This window comes from Rhinatrema bivittatum, chromosome 8 (assembly GCF_901001135.1).
Source record: "Rhinatrema bivittatum chromosome 8, aRhiBiv1.1, whole genome shotgun sequence".
In the NCBI taxonomy this organism is placed as follows: Eukaryota; Metazoa; Chordata; class Amphibia; order Gymnophiona; family Rhinatrematidae; genus Rhinatrema; species Rhinatrema bivittatum.
The window spans coordinates 228,804,337-228,826,707 of NC_042622.1; the positions used below are offsets into that span (position 1 = coordinate 228,804,337).

At 47.6% G+C, this 22,371-nt stretch overlaps 1 protein-coding gene across 2 annotated transcripts in view; it reads left to right on the forward strand.

Moving 5' to 3' along the window:
- Positions 1 to 22,371, forward strand: part of AP3D1 (adaptor related protein complex 3 subunit delta 1) — a 358,560-nt gene that overhangs the window by 203,977 nt on the left and 132,212 nt on the right. For both annotated transcript variants that reach the window (XR_003858342.1, XM_029613909.1), the window contains exons 16-18: positions 3,377 to 3,522; positions 3,991 to 4,132; positions 19,864 to 19,935. Coding sequence is in view for 1 of the 2 variants with exons in the window: in XM_029613909.1 (XP_029469769.1) it covers positions 3,377 to 3,522; positions 3,991 to 4,132; positions 19,864 to 19,935 (360 nt within the window). In the remaining variant the exon portion in view is untranslated. The remainder of the gene's footprint in view (positions 1 to 3,376; positions 3,523 to 3,990; positions 4,133 to 19,863; positions 19,936 to 22,371) is intronic.

Consider the following 22,371-nt stretch of genomic DNA (forward strand, 5'->3'; position numbering starts at 1 on the left):
GTGAGCCGTTCTTCAGACTCTCACCCTGGGGTCCATCCAACTATGCACGGTGCCCTCCTTCCTCCCCAAAGTGGTCTCACACTTCCACCTTAACCAAACAATCTCACCTCCAACGATGGATGGCTTGAAGAATTCGAAAGAAGCCCGTAGTCTACGCCACCTCAACATCGGCAGACTCCTATCCAGATACCTGGAAATGGCGGAACCAGTACGAAAGACGGACCACCTTTTCGTCCTTCACAGCGGAAAGAGGCAAGGAGAAGCGGCCTCGCGGGCAACCATTGCCTGCTGGATGAAAGAAGTCATCAAGGCGGCCTACATAGAAGCTGGAAAACCTCCACCTCTACAGGTCAAGGCCCATTCTACCAGAGCCCAGGCGGTATCCTGGGCAGAAACTAGAATGTTGTCACCTGCCGAGATCTGCAGGGCGGCAGCATGGTCCTCCATCCATACCTTCTCCAGATTCTATCGTCTGGATGTGCAGGCTCAGGAGGACACGGCATTTGCAAGAGCAATTCTAAGTGGACCACGGGCAGCCTCCCACCTGGTTCGGGAGTAGCTTTTATACATCCCATTGGTCCTGAGTCCATCTGCTACATGCTAGGAAATGGAGAAATTACTTACCTGATAATTTCGTTTTCCTTAGTGTAGACAGATGGACTCAGCATCCCACCCTTGGCTGCCGTTATGCATGTTTTTTTGTCAATGAATCAAGGGTAAGCCATGTTTTCATCTACCTAGGACATCACCCTGCCGGGTGTCGACACTTTCCTGTTGAGTACACTGGCGGTCTCCAGCTATAGTCAATCAACCAGTTCAAGTTAATCATGTTTTAAACGTTCTAACAAGTTACAAAGTTATTTAATTTAATCATATTAAGTTATTCAATCAGTCAGTCACACATATATCCACAATGCTTTTCGAGGAGAATACTGAAGAGCTGCACTTCCTGCAAGGGTATATGTACTAGGAGCTGACGTCAGATTGAAATCTGATCCGTCTCCAACTGCTAACAGGAGTACACTATACCCATTGGTCCTGAGTCCATCTGTCTACACTAAGGAAAAAGAAATTATCAGGTAAGTAATTTCTCCATTGAGTATCCTTCCGAACAATTATCTTTTGTTTTATTTATTTTTATTTATTTAACAGTTTTATATACCGAAGTTCTGGTAACAAAGTTACTAATCAATTCGGTTTACATTATAACAGTAAAATTGACAGTATATAGAATAATGTCTTACAGAGTTTTATACAACTAAATGATGTGTGCCTGAGTCTGAGACCAACATGGAAACTGATTTACCCAGAATCCTCTGCTGCCTTGGCCTGCTTGCAGTTCTGGCTATGTGAACCCTAAATGCCCTATTGAGCCTGACCTGGAGAAATTACAGGAGACATTTGGACAGCAGCCGGAGCTGTCTAAAATCTGTGATGGAGGGTCATAGGGTCACAAAAAAGCAGAATGAAAGGATCGGAGTCTCACAGGCTAACATTTCAACTACAGTAGCACCTGTGAAAACAGTTTAGGTCTTGATGTTTGGCGCTTAAAGTATAGAAATTTTTCTTATAATTTTGAAAATAAGCAATAAAAGCATACAAGATTAGATTTTGCATTAAGAATATATAGAAATATACGTTGTCACTGTTTCCAGTGAGAGTCATATACCTTGGAAAGCGGAAACACAGCACTGGGAAATCAGGAACAGTTAATCAGTCACTCCATTAACCACTGTAATGTCCAACAAGCCTTTCCTCTGATCTGTTCTTTCTCAGATTATAAACATTTTGTGTTTATAATCTGACGCCCCCCAAGACCTCCAAAATTAATTTACTACAACCCCCCACCCTCCTGACGCCCCCCAAGACCTGCCAAAAATCCCTGGTGGCCCAGCGGGGGTCCGGGAGCGATCTCCTGGACTTGGGCTGTCGGCTGCCAGTAGTCAAAATGGCGCCGACGGCCCTTTGCCCTCATATGTCACTAGGGTCGACCAATGGCGGCGGTAGCCCCTATGACATAGTAAGGGCAAAGGGCCGTCGACGCCATTTTGATTACTGGCAGCCGACGGCCCTTTGCACTTACTATGTCACAGGGGCTACCGCCGCCATTGGTCGACCCCAGTGACATAGTGCGGGCAGAGGGCCGTCGGCGCCATTTTGACTACTGGCAGCCGACAGCCCAAGTCCAGGAGATCGCTCCCGGACCACTCCTGGACCCCCGCTGAACCACCAGGGACTTTTGGCAGGTCTTGGGGGGTCAGGAGGGTGGGGGTTGTAGTAAATTAATTTTGGAGATCTTGGGGGGCGTCAGGAGGGTGGTGAATTTTGTTAGATTTTTACTTTTTTATTAAAGATTTGTCTGCGAGCCAGATGCAGCCATCAAAAGAGCCATATCTGGCTCCCGAGCCATAGGTTCCTGACCCCTGGGCTAGATGAAGAGGAAAGAGAAATGTATTCTTACCTGATAATTTCCTTTCCTTGAATCCAGCCAGATTGATCTAGGATCCTCCCTTTTCTGCCAAATGTATCTATTTCAGCTATTCTGTTACTAAGGGTGAAGTATGCATATTCTCTCATTTGGAGATGAATGGTAAATTTTTATTCTGTTTTTTTTTAAAAAAGTGAGTATTTTAAGCTGTTGTCAGCTGTTTTGTGTCTCATTGGAAGCCCCTTGGAGGGGGGGGGGGGGGGAGAAACTTTTTTTTTTTGTTAACTGGTTAGTTGGTTTCTAGCTTTTTACAGGAAATACTGGCAGGCTGAGGTCAGCCTGGGAGCCTATAAAGGTTGATGTCATCAATTCTGTTCTTTGTCTGGATTGGTCTGACTGGACTCCAGGAAAGGAAATTTTATCAGGTAAGAATACATTTCTCCATCCTTGATCTTGGTTTTAATATTAATTTTATTATTGCCATCAAACTACATGTTTATAAGATCATTTTCACATTTCTCTCCTTTCCCATAACTAGTGTTTAATGGTGGTAGATCAGATTAGGCAAGGAATGTACAGGAAGGAAGGCAGCAGCAGAGTTGCACCACATTCCATGCTAGCTGTGTCTAGGTCAGCCTTGGATGTCACAGATAGAGAATAAAGATTTCCGACAACAATCCTTTTTATTGCTCTTTCAAGTACTGCATGGAAAGAAAATAGGGATGAGGCATGATGACCCTTCTTTGTTCTGGTCTTGGGAGCTGAGAACATGGCTGCTTTTTTCCTTAAGAGCTGTGATAGATATCAGTGGGAACTTTTCAGTGATGCAGCAAGTAGAAAGGAATAGAAATGGAAACTATGAACAATCTGCATTCAACATTGCTTCTTTTGTGCTAGTGACAGATTCATATATTCTGTTGAGTGATTCATGCCTGATCTATTTTCTAGGCATCCTGCATCTTGCAGCTTATTAAATACATTCAGAAACTTCAAGCCAAGGAAGTCCCTGTAGCAGAGGAAGTGATAGCATTGTTTGCAGGTGAACTCAACCCTGTAGCTCCCAAAGCCCAAAAAAAGGTGCCTGTTCCAGATGGGTAAGTTCTTCATAGAACCTGTGACACAAATACTAGGTGCTTTCTTATTTACTGTCAAATAATGCAAATCCATGTGCTCCAGAAGGTTTTTGGCCTTAAAATTTTATATTCTTTACTATATGTGAAATGACGAAAAGCTTTTTCTTACTTAAATTATTTCTATGTGAAATATAGCAGGAGAAAAATGTAGTTTAGTCATTTAAACAGGAGCCCGAGTCGGTGCTATTGGCACACTTGTGACTCATTTTTATCCAACTGTTTCCATTTATTATAAATGCTTCTTCTCTTTCTTTTGAAGCTGTCATGCAGATAACATACTAAAACTGGTACCCACGGCCTCCAGTTCAAGTGATTTGCATGTACAATTGCACATTTCTGAAATGTCAGACTTGGCATCCTCCTTGAAAGAGATGACTAGTCACAAATGCATCTCTAATGTACAAATACATGTTTGCTGTTCTTTGCCAGTTTGGACCTTGATGCTTGGATCAATGAGCCTCCATCAGACAGTGAGTCTGAAGATGAAAAGCCTAAGACCATCTTCCAGGATGAGGAGCACCGGCAAGTTAAACAGGGACGGACAGAGATTGATGAAGAAGAGTTAGCCAAGGTATGCTGGCACCTTAACTTTGACAGTACCTCTGGTAATACTACATGTGAAGATTCTCAGTGGTGCCTCACAAATGAATATTTGGATCTCTTCTTTCCATTATTTAAATATTCCAAACATAGAGTGCAGACAGAGTTGTGCAGCATGGCATTGGAGACTGCAAACAGTGGTTTGCAAAACTAAATATAAAGCAGTGAAAGTTGGAAAAATCATTGAGAGGTGAAACCTGATGAGAATACAGGGACCTGTTTAGTGTGTTATCTGATCTTTTGATTCAGTGGTTTTTCTCTTTGAAGCCAAATCCAAGTAAAGTGTCAGAGAATTGGAGAGAGAGAGACCTTGCAGAGAAGGAAAAAATGTGCAATCTAAACTCATATTTCTTTTTTGTTTCAGATCAATATTTTTCTCACAGGACAAGCAGGATGGTAGTCCTCACATATATGGGTGACATCATCAGGATGGAGCCCAATCACGGAACACTTTTGTCAAAGTTTCTAGAACTATGGCACTAACCCTGCATCCAGCAGGGGTCCCCCTTCAGTCTCTTTTTTTTCCCGCGCAGCAGTAGCCACGCAGGTTAAGGAACTCTCTAGAGGTTCGTGACAGGAATTTTCCTCACGGAACTTTTCAAATTTTTCAAAACATTCTTTCTCACAGGACAAGCAGGATGGTTGTCCTCACAAATGGGTGACATCGAGGATGGAGCCCACCACGGAAAACTTCTGTCAAAGTTTAAACAGAACTTTGACTGGCCCCTACTGGGCATGCCCAGCAAGGCACTGACCCTGCAGCCAGCAGGGGTCTCCCTTCAGTCTTCTTTTTTCCGCGCAGCAGTTGCCACGCGGTGAAAGGAGCTCTCTAACCACGTTCCTGACAGGAATTTGGAAGTTAATTTCCTAAGAAAATTTGCCCCTCAGGGGTCTCCCTTCGACAAATTTTTAGTCATCTTACGGAACCCGGTAAGTTTTTTGCCTTTTTCCATCGACTACCGTCGAATTTGGCCCTTGAGGCCTGTTGGCACTTACCAATCCCCAGCCTAAATTTTGGCTTCAGGCCATGGCAACGGGGTTCCGCCGTTGTCCGGATTGTACCCGGACTATGTCCATCACAGACCCCCACAGGGTTTGTGTGATGTGTTTGGGTAGTGAGCATGATGTCCTGACTTGCACCAAATGTGCCTTAATGACACCCAAGGGTCGCAAAGCCAGGATGGAGAAGATGGGGCTCCTCTTCCATGCACCCACCCCAACGCCATCGATAGCATCGACGTCATCGGAACCGGCACCGTCGAAGTTGTACCATCATCGTCAACCCTCCGGTGACCGTCCGCCATCGATCGCTTCTCGGCCGTCGACTCCCGTCCCTTCCCCGGATGGGCGAGGGGATCGGAAGGAAAAGCACCGCTATCGACGGCACAAATCTCGGCCTGTCGAGGATCCACAGCCATCGACCTCTGCTCAAGCCGAGCCACCGACAAAGAAGCCGCGAACAGACCGGACACCCTCCACGTCACGTTCGCAGGCATCGAGGAAACCCTCACCCTCCCGGGGTGCGGGGGCCGTGATCCCACCGGTTACGGTGGTCCCTCCGGCCCTGCCTCAGCCTCCCTCTCCCGTCGAGCCGGGTATGGTTACCCCTGGTCTCCGGGCAGAACTGGACCGGCTGGTCCAGGAGGCCATCGAGAAAGCGATGAAGAAATTGCAACCTCCATCGGCACCGTCTCCGGCACCGGTTCCAGTGCCGACCCCGGCACCGACACCGGCACCAGCTTCGCCACCGAGGAGGGAACCGACCACCGAGCCGTTGATACAAGCGCTAGCACCGCTACTGAGCCGCATGGAGGCGCTCATGACGGCCCTTCCATCGGTGATTCCAGTGCCATCGACAACACCACCGTCTCAGACTGGATTTTCATCGGCAGGAGAAACACCGTTCCGGATTCCCCCTTCCGGGGTGGTTCCATCGGTGCCTTCTGGTATATCTCCACCGATATATCCTTCGGTTCCATCCATTCCACGCCAGGCACCGATTCCATCGGCAGCACCGAAGCCATCGATGCCATTTCTGGTTCCACCTACGGCACCGATTCCACCTCGGTTTCCATCGATGCCTTCAGAGCCTCAGCCAGGTCCATCAGGGCTACAAACCCCACTTGATCCCTACGATACCTGGGGTGATGATGATGATACATCTTCTGACACGGATTTGCCTTCGCCTCCATCTCCTACAGAGAGTAGAAAAAGATCTCCTCCTGAGGATCTATCTTTCATTAATTTTGTGAAAGAGATGTCAGAAGTTGTACCTTTTCAACTACAATCTGAAGCTGATGACAGACACCAGATGATGGAACTCCTTCAATTTCTGGATGCTCCAAAAATCATCGCTTCCATCCCTATACACCAGGTGTTTTTGGATCTGCTCAAGAAAAACTGGGAATCTCCTTCATCAGTGTCCCCAGTTAACAAAAAGCTGACTCCACCTACCTTGTCCAGTCAGCACCAGGTTTCCAAAAACCTCAACTGGATCATCGCTCTGTTGTGGTTGAGTCCGCGCAGAAGAAGGCCAAGCGTCTTAAGCCACACTCTTCTACCCCACCTACCAGGGACAACAAGTTCCTAGATAGTGTTGGACGGAAAGTCTATCATGGAGCTATGTTGATTTCACGCATAGCTTCATATCAACTTTATATGACTCAGTACAACAGAGCCATCCTTAAGCAGATGCAAGACTATGCTGACACGTTACCAGACCAATACCAACCGCAGCTTCAAGCCCTTCTTCACAAGGGATTTGAGGCAGGGAAGCACGAGATTAGGACTGCCTACGACATATTCGATGCTTCCACAAAAGTTTCAGCCACAGCCATCTCAGCCAGACGTTGGGCTTGGTTAAAATCATCCAACCTTCGCCCAGAGGTTCAGGATCGTCTTGCTGATTTACCCTGCTTAGGCGATAATTTGTTTGGAGAGCAAATTCAGCAGATTGTGGCGGAGTTGAAAGACCACCATGAGACGTTGAAACAACTCTCATCTGTCCCACCTGAGCTGACCTCCAAGCAACCGCAAAAGAAAGACTCTAAGAAGTCATTCTTTCGACCACGCCGTTATTACCCTCCATCGGCCAGGCCTCGTCCAGCTCGATCCTCTACTAGGCCTCAGCCGCGTCAGCCTAGGAAACAAAGGCCTACTGTAGCCCCTCCTCCTGGGCCTGCGGCTGGCCTTTGACTCCCCTGTAGGGAACACATGCCAAACCCCTCTTCCGGACATCCCTGTAGGAGGTCGACTGTACCATTTTCTACAACCTTGGTTGCAGATCACCTCAGATCAGTGGGTGCTAACAATTATCGCACAGGGTTACCACCTCAACTTCATAACTCTTCCGGCAGACTCCCCGCCTCTTCAAGCGTGGAGTCTATCCACCCATTTGGCTCAATTACAACAGGAAGTATCCCTTCTTCTGCAATCAAATGCTATAGAACCCGTTCCTCCCTCTCAACGAGGCAAGGGATTCTATTCCAGATACTTCCTAATACCAAAGAAATCAGGGGGACTACGTCCCATTTTGGACCTTCGAGCCCTCAACAAATACCTTCAAAAAGAGAAGTTCAAAATGGTAACCCTAGGCGCGCTGCTCCCTCTGCTACAAAGAGGGGATTGGCTGTGCTCTCTCGACCTCAAGGACGCTTATACCCACATTGAGATCACACAATCCCATCGCAAATATCTGCGGTTTCTAGTAGGCCACGACCATTATCAATACCGTGTCCTCCCTTTCGGTCTAGCTTCTGCCCCACGAGTCTTTACCAAATGTCTCGTAGTGGTAGCAGCATTCCTAAGGAGGGAAGGTGTCCACGTCTACCCATACCTGGACGATTGGCTAATCAGGGCCTCCACCCAACAGATAGCTCAATCCTCCCTAAAATTGACAATTCAAACACTCCTTTCCTTAGGGTTTCTCGTCAATTACGAGAAATCTTGCTTAGTCCCGTCTCAAACCTTATCCTTCATTGGGGCAGACTTGGACACCTTACAGGCAAAGGCTTACCTTCCTCTTCAGAGGGTCCACACCCTAATGTCCCTGGCTCGCCAGCTCCAGTCTCAGAACACTGCCACGGCTCGCCAGTTCCTCATTCTCCTAGGGCACATGGCATCCTCGGTTCAAGTCACTCCCATGACCCGACTAGCCATGAGAGTAACACAATGGACTCTACGACACCAATGGATTCAAGCTTTTCAGCCTCTGTCCTCCATAGTCACAGTCACACAAGCGCTGCGCCTATCCTTAACATGGTGGACGACTCAGGTCAACCTCCTTCAGGGCTTACCCTTTCTTCCACCGGATCCGCAAGTTATCCTAACCACCGACGCTTCTCACATCGGTTGGGGAGCCCATGTGGACGACTTTCAAACCCAAGGGTTATGGTCCAAAGAGGAAGCCGAACACCAGATCAATTTCCTGGAACTTCGAGCAATCCGCTATGCGCTCCGCACTTTCAAAGATCATCTCTTTCATCAGATAATCTTAATCCAGACGGACAACCAAGTGGCCATGTGGTACATAAACAAGCAGGGAGGCACAGGCTCCTTCCTTCTGTGTCAGGAAGCTGCGCAGATCTGGGCAGAGGCCCTCTCCCGCTCCATGTACCTCAGGGCCACCTACCTGCCGGGAGTAGACAATGTATTGGCAGACCAGCTGAGCCGTGTCTTCCAACCGCACGAGTGGTCACTCGATCCTCTGGTAGCGACCTCTCTGTTTCACAAGTGGGGTTCTCCCCGCATAGACCTCTTTGCGTCCCCTCAGAACCACAAAGTGGACGATTACTGCTCTCTCATTCGAAGCCAGCACTCTCGGCCGAGGGATGCATTCTCCCTCAAGTGGACAACCGGTCTGCTCTATGCATTCCCTCCACTTCCTCTTGTGTCAAAGACTCTCGTGAAGCTACGCCAGGATGGGGGAACCATGATCCTGATAGCACCTTACTGGCCACGCCAAGTTTGGTTTCCAATACTCCAGGATCTCTCCATCCGCAGGCACATTCCTCTGGGAAAGGACCCGCATCTGCTCACTCAAAACGACGGATGCCTCCTCCATCCCAACCTCCAAGCCTTGTCCCTGACGGCATGGATGTTGAAAGGTTAGTCCTTCAGCCTTTCAACCTTTCAGATTCCGTTTCTCGGGTCCTGATAGCTTCACGAAAGCCTTCCACAAGAAAGTCTTACTCATACAAATGGAAAAGGTACACATCATGGTGCACTTCTCAGTCCCTTGATCCCCTTTCCTGTCCAATCTCCAAATTCTTGGACTATTTATGGCATCTCTCTGAATCAGGTCTTAAAACCTCTTCTATCAGAATGCATGTCAGTGCGGTAGCCGCCTTCCATAAAGGTGTACAGGGTGTCCCTATTTCAGTACAACCCCTAGTAACACGTTTTCTTAAAGGCTTGCTCCATCTGAAGCCACCCTTACGTCCTCCGGCCCCATCTTGGGACCTTAACCTGGTTCTTGGTCGTCTAATGAAACCTCCTTTCGAACCTCTGCACTCCTGTGAGTTAAAGTATCTTACATGGAAAGTGTTATTCCTTTTGGCTATCACTTCAGCTCGCAGGGTTAGTGAATTGCAGGCCCTAGTTACCTATCCGCCTTACACTAAGCTCCTGCAGGACCGGGCGGTACTCCGCACTCACCCTAAATTTTTACCTAAGGTAGTTTCTGAGTTTCATATTAATCAATCCATCATACTACCTATCTTTTTTCCCAGGCCCCACTCCAACTCCGGGGAACAGACTCTGCATACCCTAGACTGCAAACGAGCTCTAGCTTTTTATCTAGACCGTACAGTTGCTCACAGGAAGAGCACTCAATTATTTGTCTCTTTTCATCCTAACAAGTTAGGACATCCTGTGGGTAAGCAGGCTCTTTCCTCCTGGTTGGCGGACTGCATTTCTTTTTGCTATCAGCAAGCTGGCATTCCCTTTCAAGACCGTGTGAAAGCACACTCTGTGAGGGCCATGGCGACGTCAGTGGCACACCTTCGATCGGTGCCGCTTCCTGACATCTGCAAAGCTGCAACCTGGAGTTCTCTCCATACCTTTGCAGCCCACTATTGTTTGGACAAAGCTGGAAGACAGGACTCCATCTTCGGCCAATCTGTCTTGCGTAACCTTTTTCCAACGTGATGTACCAACACCCTTCCACCTTCCCGGTAGGGTGCGGATGCCCTTTACCAAATTCCACCCCAGTTGTAGTGCCTGTTGCACGTCATTGGGTGCATTTGGTGCAAGTTAGGACATCCTCAGCTCGGTACTCACCCATTTGTGAGGACAACCATCCTGCTTGTCCTGTGAGAAAGCAAATGTTGCTTACCTGATGTAACAGGTGTTCTCACAGGACAGCAGGATGTTAGTCCTCACGAAACCCGCCCGCCACCCCGCGGTGTTGGGTTTGTTTTGTTTTTCCTTTTTAGGCACTGCCTGTAGCTTTGAAAATCAGACTGAAGGGAGACCCCTGCTGGCTGCAGGGTCAGTGCCTTGCTGGGCATGCCCAGTAGGGGCCAGTCAAAGTTCTGTTTAAACTTTGACAGAAGTTTTCCGTGGTGGGCTCCATCCTCGATGTCACCCATTTGTGAGGACTAACATCCTGCTGTCCTGTGAGAACACCTGTTACATCAGGTAAGCAACATTTGCTATCCCATAGGGGTCCCCCTATCGATATCTGCACTCTGCGGTCAAAAGGTAAGGCTTTACCCTCGTTTCCTCTGACAATGTCCATCACAGACCCACATAGAGTTTGCGTATTGTGCTTGGGGTCTGACCATGACATCCTAACTTGTACCAAATGTGCCCAAATGACGCCGAAGGGCCGTAAGGCCCGCTTAGAGAAGATGGAGTTTTTTTCATTCAAAACACCTGCCTCCATCGACTTCTTCGACTTCATCTGAGCCAGTGTCATTGATCTCTCGCCAGCAGCGGGACACCGGTGCTGCCTGACTGGCATCAACTACTTCAGAGGTGTCTACTTCTTCCTCATCACCTCAGGAGAAGGACTGAGGAGAACATCGTGAAAAGCGTCGACACCGGCATCTGAAGGCTCAGTCCGCTGATCCAGGCAAGCCCTCGGCATCGACAGAGCCACAGACAAAGAAATCCCATCCAGAGAAGGCCCCATCCTCCTCTGAGACCGGGTCACTGAGTCGTTCCCTACCTTAATCAGTGCAGGGAGCCGCAACTCCACTTTTACCGGTGGACCCTCCGGCTATGTCTCTGTTGCCTCCCACACTGGAGCTGGGGTTACATGCCCCAGGCTTCCGCGAGGAATTGGATTGGATGATCCAAGAGGCCATCGGTAAGGCACTCCAACCTCCATCGGCACTGATGCCAGCCCCAGTCACCGACCTGATACCCACAGTGCTTGCACCGCTTCTAAGTAGATTGGATGTGCTGATCAGTACTCTTCCATCGGTGGAACCGAGAGTACCGGTATATCCACCGCCTTCCACGCCGATACCTTTGTCATCAGAAGATGAAGAAACAGATACCCATACCGCCGTCTGGAATCTTGCCACCGACTCACCCGTCGATGTCACCGGTTCCATCGGTACCTTTATTGCCATCGGTGATGCAGTCGGTGCCACCGTCGATGCTGTCTGTGCCTCCTCCAGTACCATCGATGCTTAGACCCTGATCCTTCAGGACTAACACCATTTCTTCCCTTTGGTGATCCTATGGGAGCTGGGGATCAACCTTACGATCCTTGAACTGATGACTCTTCCCAGGATTCTAATGATTTGCTTTCAGAGCGCTATCCTCCAGAGGATCTTTCCTTTATTAATTTCATAAAGGAAATGTCTGAAACGATTCCATTTCAGCTTCAGACAGAGGACTCGAGGCACAAGATGCTGGAAGTGCTCCAGTTTCTTGATGTCCCAAAGGAAATCATGTTTATTCCTATTCATGAAATTCTAATTGACATGCTCAAAAGGAATTGGGAGCACCCAGGCTCAGTACCACCTGCCAACCGAAAGACAGATGCCACCTACCTTGTCCAGACAGCCCCTGGGTTTCAAAGAACACAGCTGCATCACCACTCTGTGGTTATGGAGTCAGCCCAGAAGAAGGCATGACATTCGAAACCTCATACCTCCAGGGAAAGAACAGAGGTCACTGGATGCTTTTGGCAGGCGTGACTTCCATGGCTCAATGCGCATTTCTCGCATTGCTTCCTACCAGTTTTACATGACCCAGTATAACAGGGCCCTGTTCAAGAAGATCCAAGATTTCTCTGATTCTTTACCAGAACAATTCCAGGATCCACTCAATGCTCTGGCTCAAAAAGGCCTAGATGCTGGCAAGCACAAGGTCCGCGTTGCCTGTGATATTTTTGACACTGCCTCCAGAGTGTCTGCAGCAGGAATTAGTGCAAGAAGGTGGGCCTGGCTGAAGTCCTCAGACCTATGACTATTTATTTATTTATTTATTTATTTTTTATTTTTATATACCGATGTTCCTGTAAAGAATACATATTGCACCTGTTTACAAGGAACTGAACAGTCTCCTCCAGGGCGGAAATACATTAAAACAGTCACCTCAAGGCAGAATACATTAACACAAGTATACAGGAAAACCATTAAAGACTAGAGGTGCAGGACTAGATGTGCAGGATCAGTTAGCAGACCTACCCTGTGCTGGAGATAATCTCTTCGGGGACAAAATCCAGGAAACAGTGGCACAGCTAAAGGACCACCATGAAACTCTGCACTAGCTTTCCTCAGTACCCTCTGATTTCCCATCCACTTGTAAGAGGACATTCCGAAGGGACTATAAGCAACCGTCTTTCAAGCCACGGAGATGATATCCTCCTGCCGCCCGAGGTCATCCTTCTAGGCCTTACCAAAAAGGTCAGCCCAGGCAAGCCCGACCTCAGAAGACCCAGCCAGCCTCTCAACCGGGCCCAGCTGCTGGATTTTGACTCCTCGCTGGAGAGCATAAGCCAACGTCCTCTACCGTCTGTACCAGTTGGTGGTCGACTATGCCAAAAAAGCCATCGACTGAACCAAAAAAGTTACCAATAAGGGCCCTGACCTCTGCGGTGAAAGTAACAGATAAGTATGAGAAAAATAACTGTGAAAGCTTGCTGGGCAGACTGGATGGGCCATTTGGTCGTCTTCTGCCGTCATTTCTATGTTTCTATGTTTCATTTCACCAACATATGGCACACAATCACTTCAGACCAGTGCGTACTTGCTATACTGACCCAAGGCTACCACCTCAACTTCCTGTCTGTACCAGCAGACTCCCCACCTTGGCCGACGTGGGGCTCATCCGACCACTCCTTTCTTCTGGAAGAGGAGGTATCAACTCTCCTGAAATCCTGGGCAATAGAACCAGTGCCCCTCTCGCAGCAAGGGCAGGGGTTCTATTCCAGATATTTCCTCATCCCAAAAAAGTCCGGCGGCATTCGTCCAATACTGGACCTGCATGCCTTAAACAAATATCGGCAGAGGGAAAAGTTCAGGATGGTGACCTTGGGTTCTCTACTGCCTCTTCTACAAAGAGGAGATTGGCTTTGCTCTCTAGATCTTCAGGACGCTTATACACACATCTCGATCACTCCGTCTCATCGCAAATTCCTTCGTTTCCTGGTAGGCCCCTGGCATTTTCAGTACTGGGTACTGCCGTTCAGCCTATCATCTGCTCCTTGAGTCTTCACCAAGTGCCTCATAGTGGTAGCGGCCTACTTGAGATGTCAGGGCATACATGTCTACCCTTATCTCGATGATTGGCTGATAAGGGCTCCGACTCAGACAGATGCATTAGTCTCCTTACGTCTAACTATCCATATGTTGCTGTCTCTCGGGTTTCTGATCAACTACCCCAAGTCCAGCCTAGTTCCATCTTAAACCCTATCCTACATAGGAGCTGACCTAGACACCATGCAGGCAAGAGCATTCCTCCCTCAGGATCGAGCTCGTACTCTCATATCCCTCACACAATGCCTCCAGAATCGACATTGTTCGACAGTTGGTCATTTTCTCATTTTGCTAGGTCACATGGCATCCACTGTACATGTCACTCCAATGACATGCCTTGCCATGAGTCATGCAGTGGACTCTAAAATTCCAGTTGACTCAGGCTTACTAGCCAATGTGCAGCATTGTCCACGTTATCAAGCAGCTCTGCCTATCGCTGGCCTGGTGGATGCAGCTCTCCAACCTCCTTCAAGGCCTTCCCTTTCAGGTTCCAGAGCCTCAAATTGTCCTAACGACAGACTCCTCCAATCTAGGTTGGGGTGCTCATGCCAGTGACCTACAGACTCAGGGTCCCTGGTCTCCAGAGGAAGCCAAATATCAGATAAATTTCTTGGAACTTCGAGCGATCAGATATGCCCTCAGAGTCTTTCAGGATTGCATTTCAAACAAGACCATCCTGATTCAACCAGATAGCGATGTGGTACATCAACAAGCAAGGGGGAACGGGCTCCTACCTTCTGTGTTAGGAAGCTGCACAGATATGGGTGACCTACTTGGCGGGCATGGACAATGTTCTGGCAGACAAGTTGAGCCGGACCTTCCATCTGCACGAACTGTCTCTCAACCCTATGGTAGCGGACACAGCCTTCCAACGTTGGGGGATATACACATTGACCTCTTTACATCCTTTCACAGCTACAAAGTAGAGAACTTCTGCTCGCTCACTCGCAGCCGAGGGACGCTTTCGCCCTCTTATGGTCCAGCGGTCTCCTCTATGCATACCCCCCACTTCCACTCATATCAAAGACTCCCGTGAAGTTACGAAGGGACAAGGGCTTAATGAATGTGATAGCCCCTCACTGGCCATGCCAAGTCTGGTTCCCAATCCTCAAGGATCTATCAGTTCACCGGCGCATCCCTTTAGGGAAGGATCCACTTCTGATAACTTAGAGCAACGGGTGCCTGAGCCACCCCAATCTCCAAGTCTTGTCGCTGATGGCCTGGATATTGAAAGGTTAATACTTCAACCCCTTAACCTTTCGGAGTCAGTATCCCGAGACCTGGTAGCTTCACGAAAGCCTTCCATGAGATGTTCTTATTGTTCCAAGTGGAAAAGATTTATGGTCTGGTACACGTCTGTCCATAGACCCCTTCATTTGTTCCACTGCGAAGTTTCTGGACTATCTCTGGCATCTGTCAGAATGAGGTCTGAAAACTTCCTCTCTAAATTGCATGTCAGTGCGGTAGCAGCCTTCCAAAACTGAGTAGGAGATGTCTCTATTTCGACACAGCCCTTAGTCACACTCTTCATGAGAGGTTTACTCCACCTGAAACCTCCATTGTGCCCTCCGGCTCCTCCTTGGGACCTTAACGTGGTCTTAGGTTGGCTCATGAAACCTCTGTTTGAGCCTCTCCACTCCTGTGAGCTCCGCTATCTCACCTGGAAAGTAATTTTTCTTCTCGCTATAACATCCGTTCGTAGAGTTAGTGAGTTACAGGCATTAGTCATCTACCCGCCTTACACTAAAATTCTACATGACAGATGGTCCTCCATACATACCCTAAGTTTTAACAAAGGTAGTGTTGGAATTTCATCTTAATGAATCCATCATCTTACCTACTTTCTTCCCAAGGCCCCATTCAAACCCAGGAGAAAAGACTCTACATTCCTTGGACTGCAAACGTGCCCTAGCCTTTTATCTGGAGCGCACATCAGCCCACAGAAAGTCCACTCAATTATTTGTTTCTTTCGATAACATCAAATTGGGAAATCCAGTGAGAAAACAGACCCTTTCCTCCTGGTTGGCGGACTGTATCTCCTTTTGCTACCAGCAAGCAGGCATTCTGCTACAAGACTGTGTGAAAGCGCACTCTGTTAGGGCTGTAGCAACCTCTGTGGCACACCTTCGGTCGGTGCCACTTGTTAATATTTGTAAGGCTATGACCTGGAGCTCTCTCCATAACTTCGCAGCCCATTATTGCTTAGATAAGGCTGGCTGGCAAGATTCCGTTTTTGGACAGTCTGTTCTACGCAACTTATTCTCAGCTTAACTACCCAACATCCTACCAGCGACCCGTTCAGGGTTTTCAGGATGCCCTCCTACCCAAATTCATCCTTGTTGTTGTGCCTGTTGCATGTCTTTGGATGCATTGCTCAGGCATCCTCAGCTCGCTACTCACCCATATGTGAGGACTACCATCCTGCTTGTCCTGTGAGAAAGCAGAGTTGCTTACCTGTAACAGGTGTTCACAGGACAGCAGGATGTTAGTCCTCATAAAACCCGCCCGCCACCCTGCGGAGTTGTGTTCGCTTGCGATTTATTTTATTTTTCACACATACTTTTTGCTATACATGAGACTGAAGTGGGGACCCCTGCTGGATGCAGGGTTAGTGCCATGCTGGGCATGCCCAGTAGGTGCCAGTCAAAGTTCTAGAAACTTTGATAAGTGTTCCGTGATTGGGCTCCATCCTGATGTCACACCCCCCCCCCCCCCCCCCCCCCTGAAACTAATAGCGCCTGCAACATGTAAATGCATGTTCATGGCCCTATTAGTTATTCCCGCGCGATTCAGTAAGTAAAATGTGCAGCCAAGCCACACATTTTACTTTCAGAAATTAGCGCCTACCCAAAGGTAGGCATTAATTTCTGCCAGCACCGGGAAAGTGCACAGAAAAGCAGTAAAAACTGTTTTTCTGTACGCCCTCCGACTTAATATCATGGCGATATTAAGTCGGAGGTCCCAAAAGTTAAAAATAATTTTAAAAATAAAAATTTAAAATCGGCCTGCAGCTCGCGGGTTGAAAACAGGACGCTCAATTTTGCCGGCGTCCGGTTTCTGAACCCGTGGCTTTCAGCGGGTTTGAGAACAGACGCCGGCAAAATTGAGCGTCTGCTGTCAAACTCGCTGACAGCCGCCACTCCTGTTAAAAAGAGGTGCTAGGGACGTGCTAGCGTCCCTAGTGCCTCTTTTTACTGCGGGCCCTAATTTGAATAATTTATTTTTACTGAATCGCGCACACTGGAGAGCGGGCGCTCACCCGCTGTCCCGCGATTTTTACTGTATCAGCCTGATGGTTACAGTCTAGAAGGAAGTCTACTAACCTCGCTTATGTTCAGGTATGGAAGATTTTTGAGTCCTGGTGTTCCGTCAGGGGAATTTGCCCTCTTAGGGCCTTAATTCCTGAAATATCTTTCTCACAGGATGGCTTCACCAAGGACTTATCTCTTAGTTCTCTCCATGGCAAAATTGAAGGTTCCTCTATTTTGTCTCATCTGGACTTGGTTCGTTTTCTTAGAGGTACGATAAATCTTCGTCCTCCAGTTCGGAAATCTTGTCCATCCTGGAACCTTAATCTAGTTCTTAAAGCTCTGTGTGAACCTCCCTGCGAGCTGCTCTGAAGGGCTACGTTAAAGGATTTGACACTTAAGGTAATTTTTTCTCGTCACCATTTGTTCAGCTAGAAGAATTTCTGAGTTACAGGCGTTACCTTGTCTAGATCCTTTCCTTCAGATTTTGGAATCTGGAATTTCTTTATGGATGGTACCTTCCTTTTTACCAAAGGTGGTTTCAGCATTCCATGCCAGTCAGTGGAACTTACCGGCGCCGGATCCTAATGCGAGGAAGCTCAAACATCTAGATGTTCAGAGAGCTTTATTGCGTTATCTTGAGATTACAAATGACTTTAGGAGGTCCTATCACCTCTTCATGCTGTGGAGTGATCCTAATAGAGGCTCCAAGGTTTCTAAAGCCTCTATTGCACGATGGTTGAAGGAGGCTATTTCTTCCACATATATTACACTCCATACGTTCGCAAGCAGCCTCGTGGGTGGAATCTCAGCGTGTTTCCCCACAGGAAATTTGCAGAGCGGCGACTTGGAAGTCGCTGCATACTTTTGCAAGGCACTATCACTTAGATGTCAGGGCTCCGGCAAATCCTTTCCTTTGGCGAGAGTGTTTTGCGAGCGGGACTCTCCAGCTCCCACCCTGGGTAAGGGCTTTGGTTCATCCCAGATGTCTGGACTGAAAGGAAAATTGGTTCTTACCTGCTAATTTCCCTTTCTATAGTACCACGGATCAGTTTAGAGCTCGCCCAGTTAGAAGGGGGTTATATTAAGGGGAGAGTCGTCCGCTCAGCTGTAAGATTGTTCTCTGTTGCATTCCATGTTCTTAATTGTTGTTTAATGGTTCTATATTTTTTGCTATTATCTGTTTTGATTTAGATATATACTGATGAACTGCAGGTGGCACGGTTGTTTAGATACGGTGTCAGTGAGGGTTTTTTTCTCTGTCTCCATCTGCTGATAGGGGGAGATGAACCCAAGTGTCTGGACTGATCCGTGGTACTACAGGAACAAAAATTAGCAGGTAAGAACAAATTTTCCTTTCTTCTGCTCCACACTGAAACTACTTGATTACCTACTACACCTTTCGGATTCTGCCTGAGTTCACCTCAGTGCCTACCACCACTGAGTTCACCTCAGTGCCTACCACCAAGGTGTGGATGGTTCACCCATCTCTGTGCAACTCATAGTGGGATGTTTCATGCAAGGTATGCTTCAGTTGAAGTCTCCCCTGCGGCCTCCTGTGTCCTGGGACCTCAATGTGGTGTTGACTCGGCTCATGACAGATCCTTTCGAGCCCCTGTGCATTTGTGACCTGAAGTACCTGACTTGGTGGAAGCTCATGTTTTTGATCACAGTCACTTCGGTGCGAGGGTCAGTGAGCTTCAGGCTTTGGTAATGTACCCACCAATCAAGAAGTTCTTTCATGATAGGGTGGTTCTGCATACGCATTCTAAATTCTTCCTAAGGTGGTGACAGATTTCTATCTTAACCAGTCCATCGTCCTACTCGCCTTTTTTCCTAAGCCTCATTCACACCAGGGCGAACGGGTAGATTGCATTTCCTTCTGCCATGCACAAGCGGGTCTGCAGCTTGGAGGCCATGTCAGGGCTCACTCTCAGAGCCGTGGTGGCTTCAGTGGCCCACTTGAGAGCGGTCTCCGTGGTTGAGATCTGCAAGGCTGCAACATAGAGTTCTCTCCACACTTTTGTCACCCACTACTGTTGGACAGGGATGGTCGACACGATAGCAGTTTCAACCAGTCTGTCCTTGAGAATCTTTCATCTGTAAGAACCCAACTCTTCCTACCTACTGCCCATTGTTCAGTTTCAGGCTGTCTCCCTCTGTTTCCAACAGCACAAATATTGTTGTGGTCGTTGGCACCTGGTTGGGTGCATGTTAGTCTTTCTTGTTCGGGAACAGCCTGTAGCTAGGGATTCACCCAGTTGTGAGGACTACCATACTGCTTGTCCTAGGAGAAAGAGTGTGTTCTCCTAGGACAGCAGGATGTTAGTCCTCATGAATCCCGCTTGCCTGTGTGTTTTATTTTTCGTAATTCTACCTTATGAGACTGGAGAAGGGATCCTGTGTGGATAGTGGCATGCTAGGCATGCTCAGCCAAAGTTCTAGAGATTTTGACATAAGTTTCCGTGCCGGGCTCCATCTGATGATTTCACGTATGTGTGAGGCTAACATCCTGCTGTCCTAGGAGAACACCTATTATAGGTAAGCAACTCTGCTTTCTCACTATAGTCTTTCTTTCCTCACCATGGAAACATGAGATTTTAAATAATCTGTTTTGGGGTCTCTAGGTGTTTGATGATCATTGCTTTTGCATACACCTTTCTGTTTTTATGCGCATGTATGGTGTTTCACTTTTTTCCCTTGTGAATTGTATAATGGCCTTTTGATTTTATTTTTAGCGACGAGCAGCACGAAAGCAGGAACAAGCAAACAATCCATTTTACATCAAAAGCTCTCCTTCCCCACAAAAGGTAGGGGATGGCTGCTTTTATTTTTTTTTTAATGTCTTGATTACATTTTCCAATATATGTAAAGAACAAGAACATTCATTTATTTTTTTTCCGTTGATAAGCAGGGCTGAATTATCTATTACATGTGGGAAGTGATGCCATTTGGTGGCACCAAATGAACTCACTCTTAGTAGAGCTTTTGCTCTATTGAGCCAAGTATAGGAATTCCTACTTGAGCATCGTCTCATGAGCCCCCTCAGTCTTTTTTTTTTTCTCTGTTAGAGCACCAGCACAGATGTGTGCCTGTCTGTTTTTCTATAAACATTTTCATACTTTTATCTTTTAGAGATAAGCATATGGTATTAATGAGGTGTTAATTTTATGTAAAATGTGTGTAATATATAGGTAGTGTTTGTGTTTTGTTGATACTTATGTATTATATTAGTACTTATGTGATTCCCCCCCCGACAAATTTTAAATTTAAAAATTTGAAAGTATTTTTAAGTAAATGAAGTTGCCTTACTGCCTCAGCGGCCAAACAGTGCTACTTTAAAAAAAAAACCCCAAACCTGTTTTCTTCAAGATGTCCATCAATGGGTTCAAGGATTGTTTGTGGAAGGAAAATGACCATTACAGATGGACATATAACCTCTGCTACCATTGTCTGGGTCCTGACCACAACACAGTATTTCTGTCTCTGAATTCCTGATACTCGAGAGAGTCAAAAATGCCAGTTTGTCCGAAAACATGTCCGTACAGACAAACCCCTGCTGAACTTCGTCTTATCCTCCGGCAGCTTGTGTCCTTTATTCTCGTACAGCTGCTTCATGAGTTCCTCTAAATCGACTCCAAAAAGAAGCTTCCCTTTAAAAGGTAACGCCCTTAACTGAGACTTAGACCAAACGTTAGCCGACCAGTTCCACAACCAAAGGAGCCACCTGGCTGAGACTGCGGACATCATAGTCCGAGAGGATGTACGGTTGAGGTCATATAAGTTCTAGAATCATTCCTTTTGAGGCTAGAGATCGAACAGAAATGGTTCCGGCTAGGGGGCTTCAGTTACCAAGTCCGCCCAATGAATCGAGGCTGGTCCACTCCTCATTGCCAATCATAGGAGGTTGGTTGACCTTTTTCTTTGAGTGGATCAGGACCAATGGGTTCTAAACATGATAGAACACGGTTACGCTCAGATTTCCTTGTTTTCGAATGGAGACCTTGTGGTCTGCAATCGCAGTGGTGTGTGAAGGAGAGTGTTTGGCCTCTCTAGATTTGACCGAAGCTTATTTGCACGTTCCAATCCAGCCTGAAAATCAAAGGTTTCTGAGGTTAATGATCCTAGAGTTTCATTGTCAATTTCGCACCCTGCCCTTCAGTCCAGCGACGGTCCCGAGAACCTTCCCCAAGGTGGTGATGGTGGTGGCGGCAGCCCTCAGGAAAGAGGGAGTTCTAGTTCACCCATATGTAGACAGTTGGCTTATCGGGGTAAAATCGGAGGACCTTTTGTATTCGGGTGCTCACAGAGGTGCTGCAGTACTTTTGGGTTGTGAATCTGTTATTCATCTAATTCCATCTCAGGAGTTGGAATTCCTGGGGCGCGTTTTGATAACAGGATTGGGAGAGTGTTTCTCACCCAAGAATGGATCAACAAGCTGCAGAGACAACTTCCCAGTTTGTTGGACAGTGCGCTTCCCAGGGTGTGGGATTACCTGCAGGTTCTCTGTTCCATGGCTTCCAAGTTGGAATTAGTTCCTTGGGTGTTTGCTCACATGAGACCTCTGCAAACAGCCTTGTTCTCACGGTGGGATCCTTTGTCAGAACAGTTTCATATTCTGCTACCTCTTACGGACGTGGCCAGGTCGAGTCTCTTATGGTGGCTTTCTCAGGACCATTTCAATCGGGTTATAGCCTTGCAAGTCCCAATGCAAGTCTCACCGGTTGGGGGTATGTGTATCAGACTCAGGTGCAGCAGGGCTGGTTGCCACTAGAGGAATCTTCGTGGCCTAGAAAATCAGTTAGAGACCAGCGCAGTGTGCTTGGCATTGCGGACATTCCTGCTTCTCTTGTATTGTCGGCAGTTCGACAACGGTAGCTTACATCAACCTTCAGGGTGGTACCAAGAGTTGATCGGTAGCTCAGGAGGCCCGGAAGTTGATCCTCTGGGTGGAGCAGAATCTGGAGTTGGCGGCCTCTCATGTTGTTGGGATAGACAACGTCCAGGCAGAATTTCTCAGTTGACGTCAGATGGATCCCGGGGAGTGGGAGCTGATGGAGGAAGCGATGTGACTTATCCATCACAGATGGAGCATTCCTCGCATAGACTTGATGGCACCTCAGAAGAATGACAAGGCTTCACATTTCTTCAGTCGAAGAAGGGAACGCAGAGCGGAAGGAGTCGATACATTAGTGCTTCCTTGGCCCCTAGAGATTCTCCTCTATGTATTAACCCCCCCCCCCCCC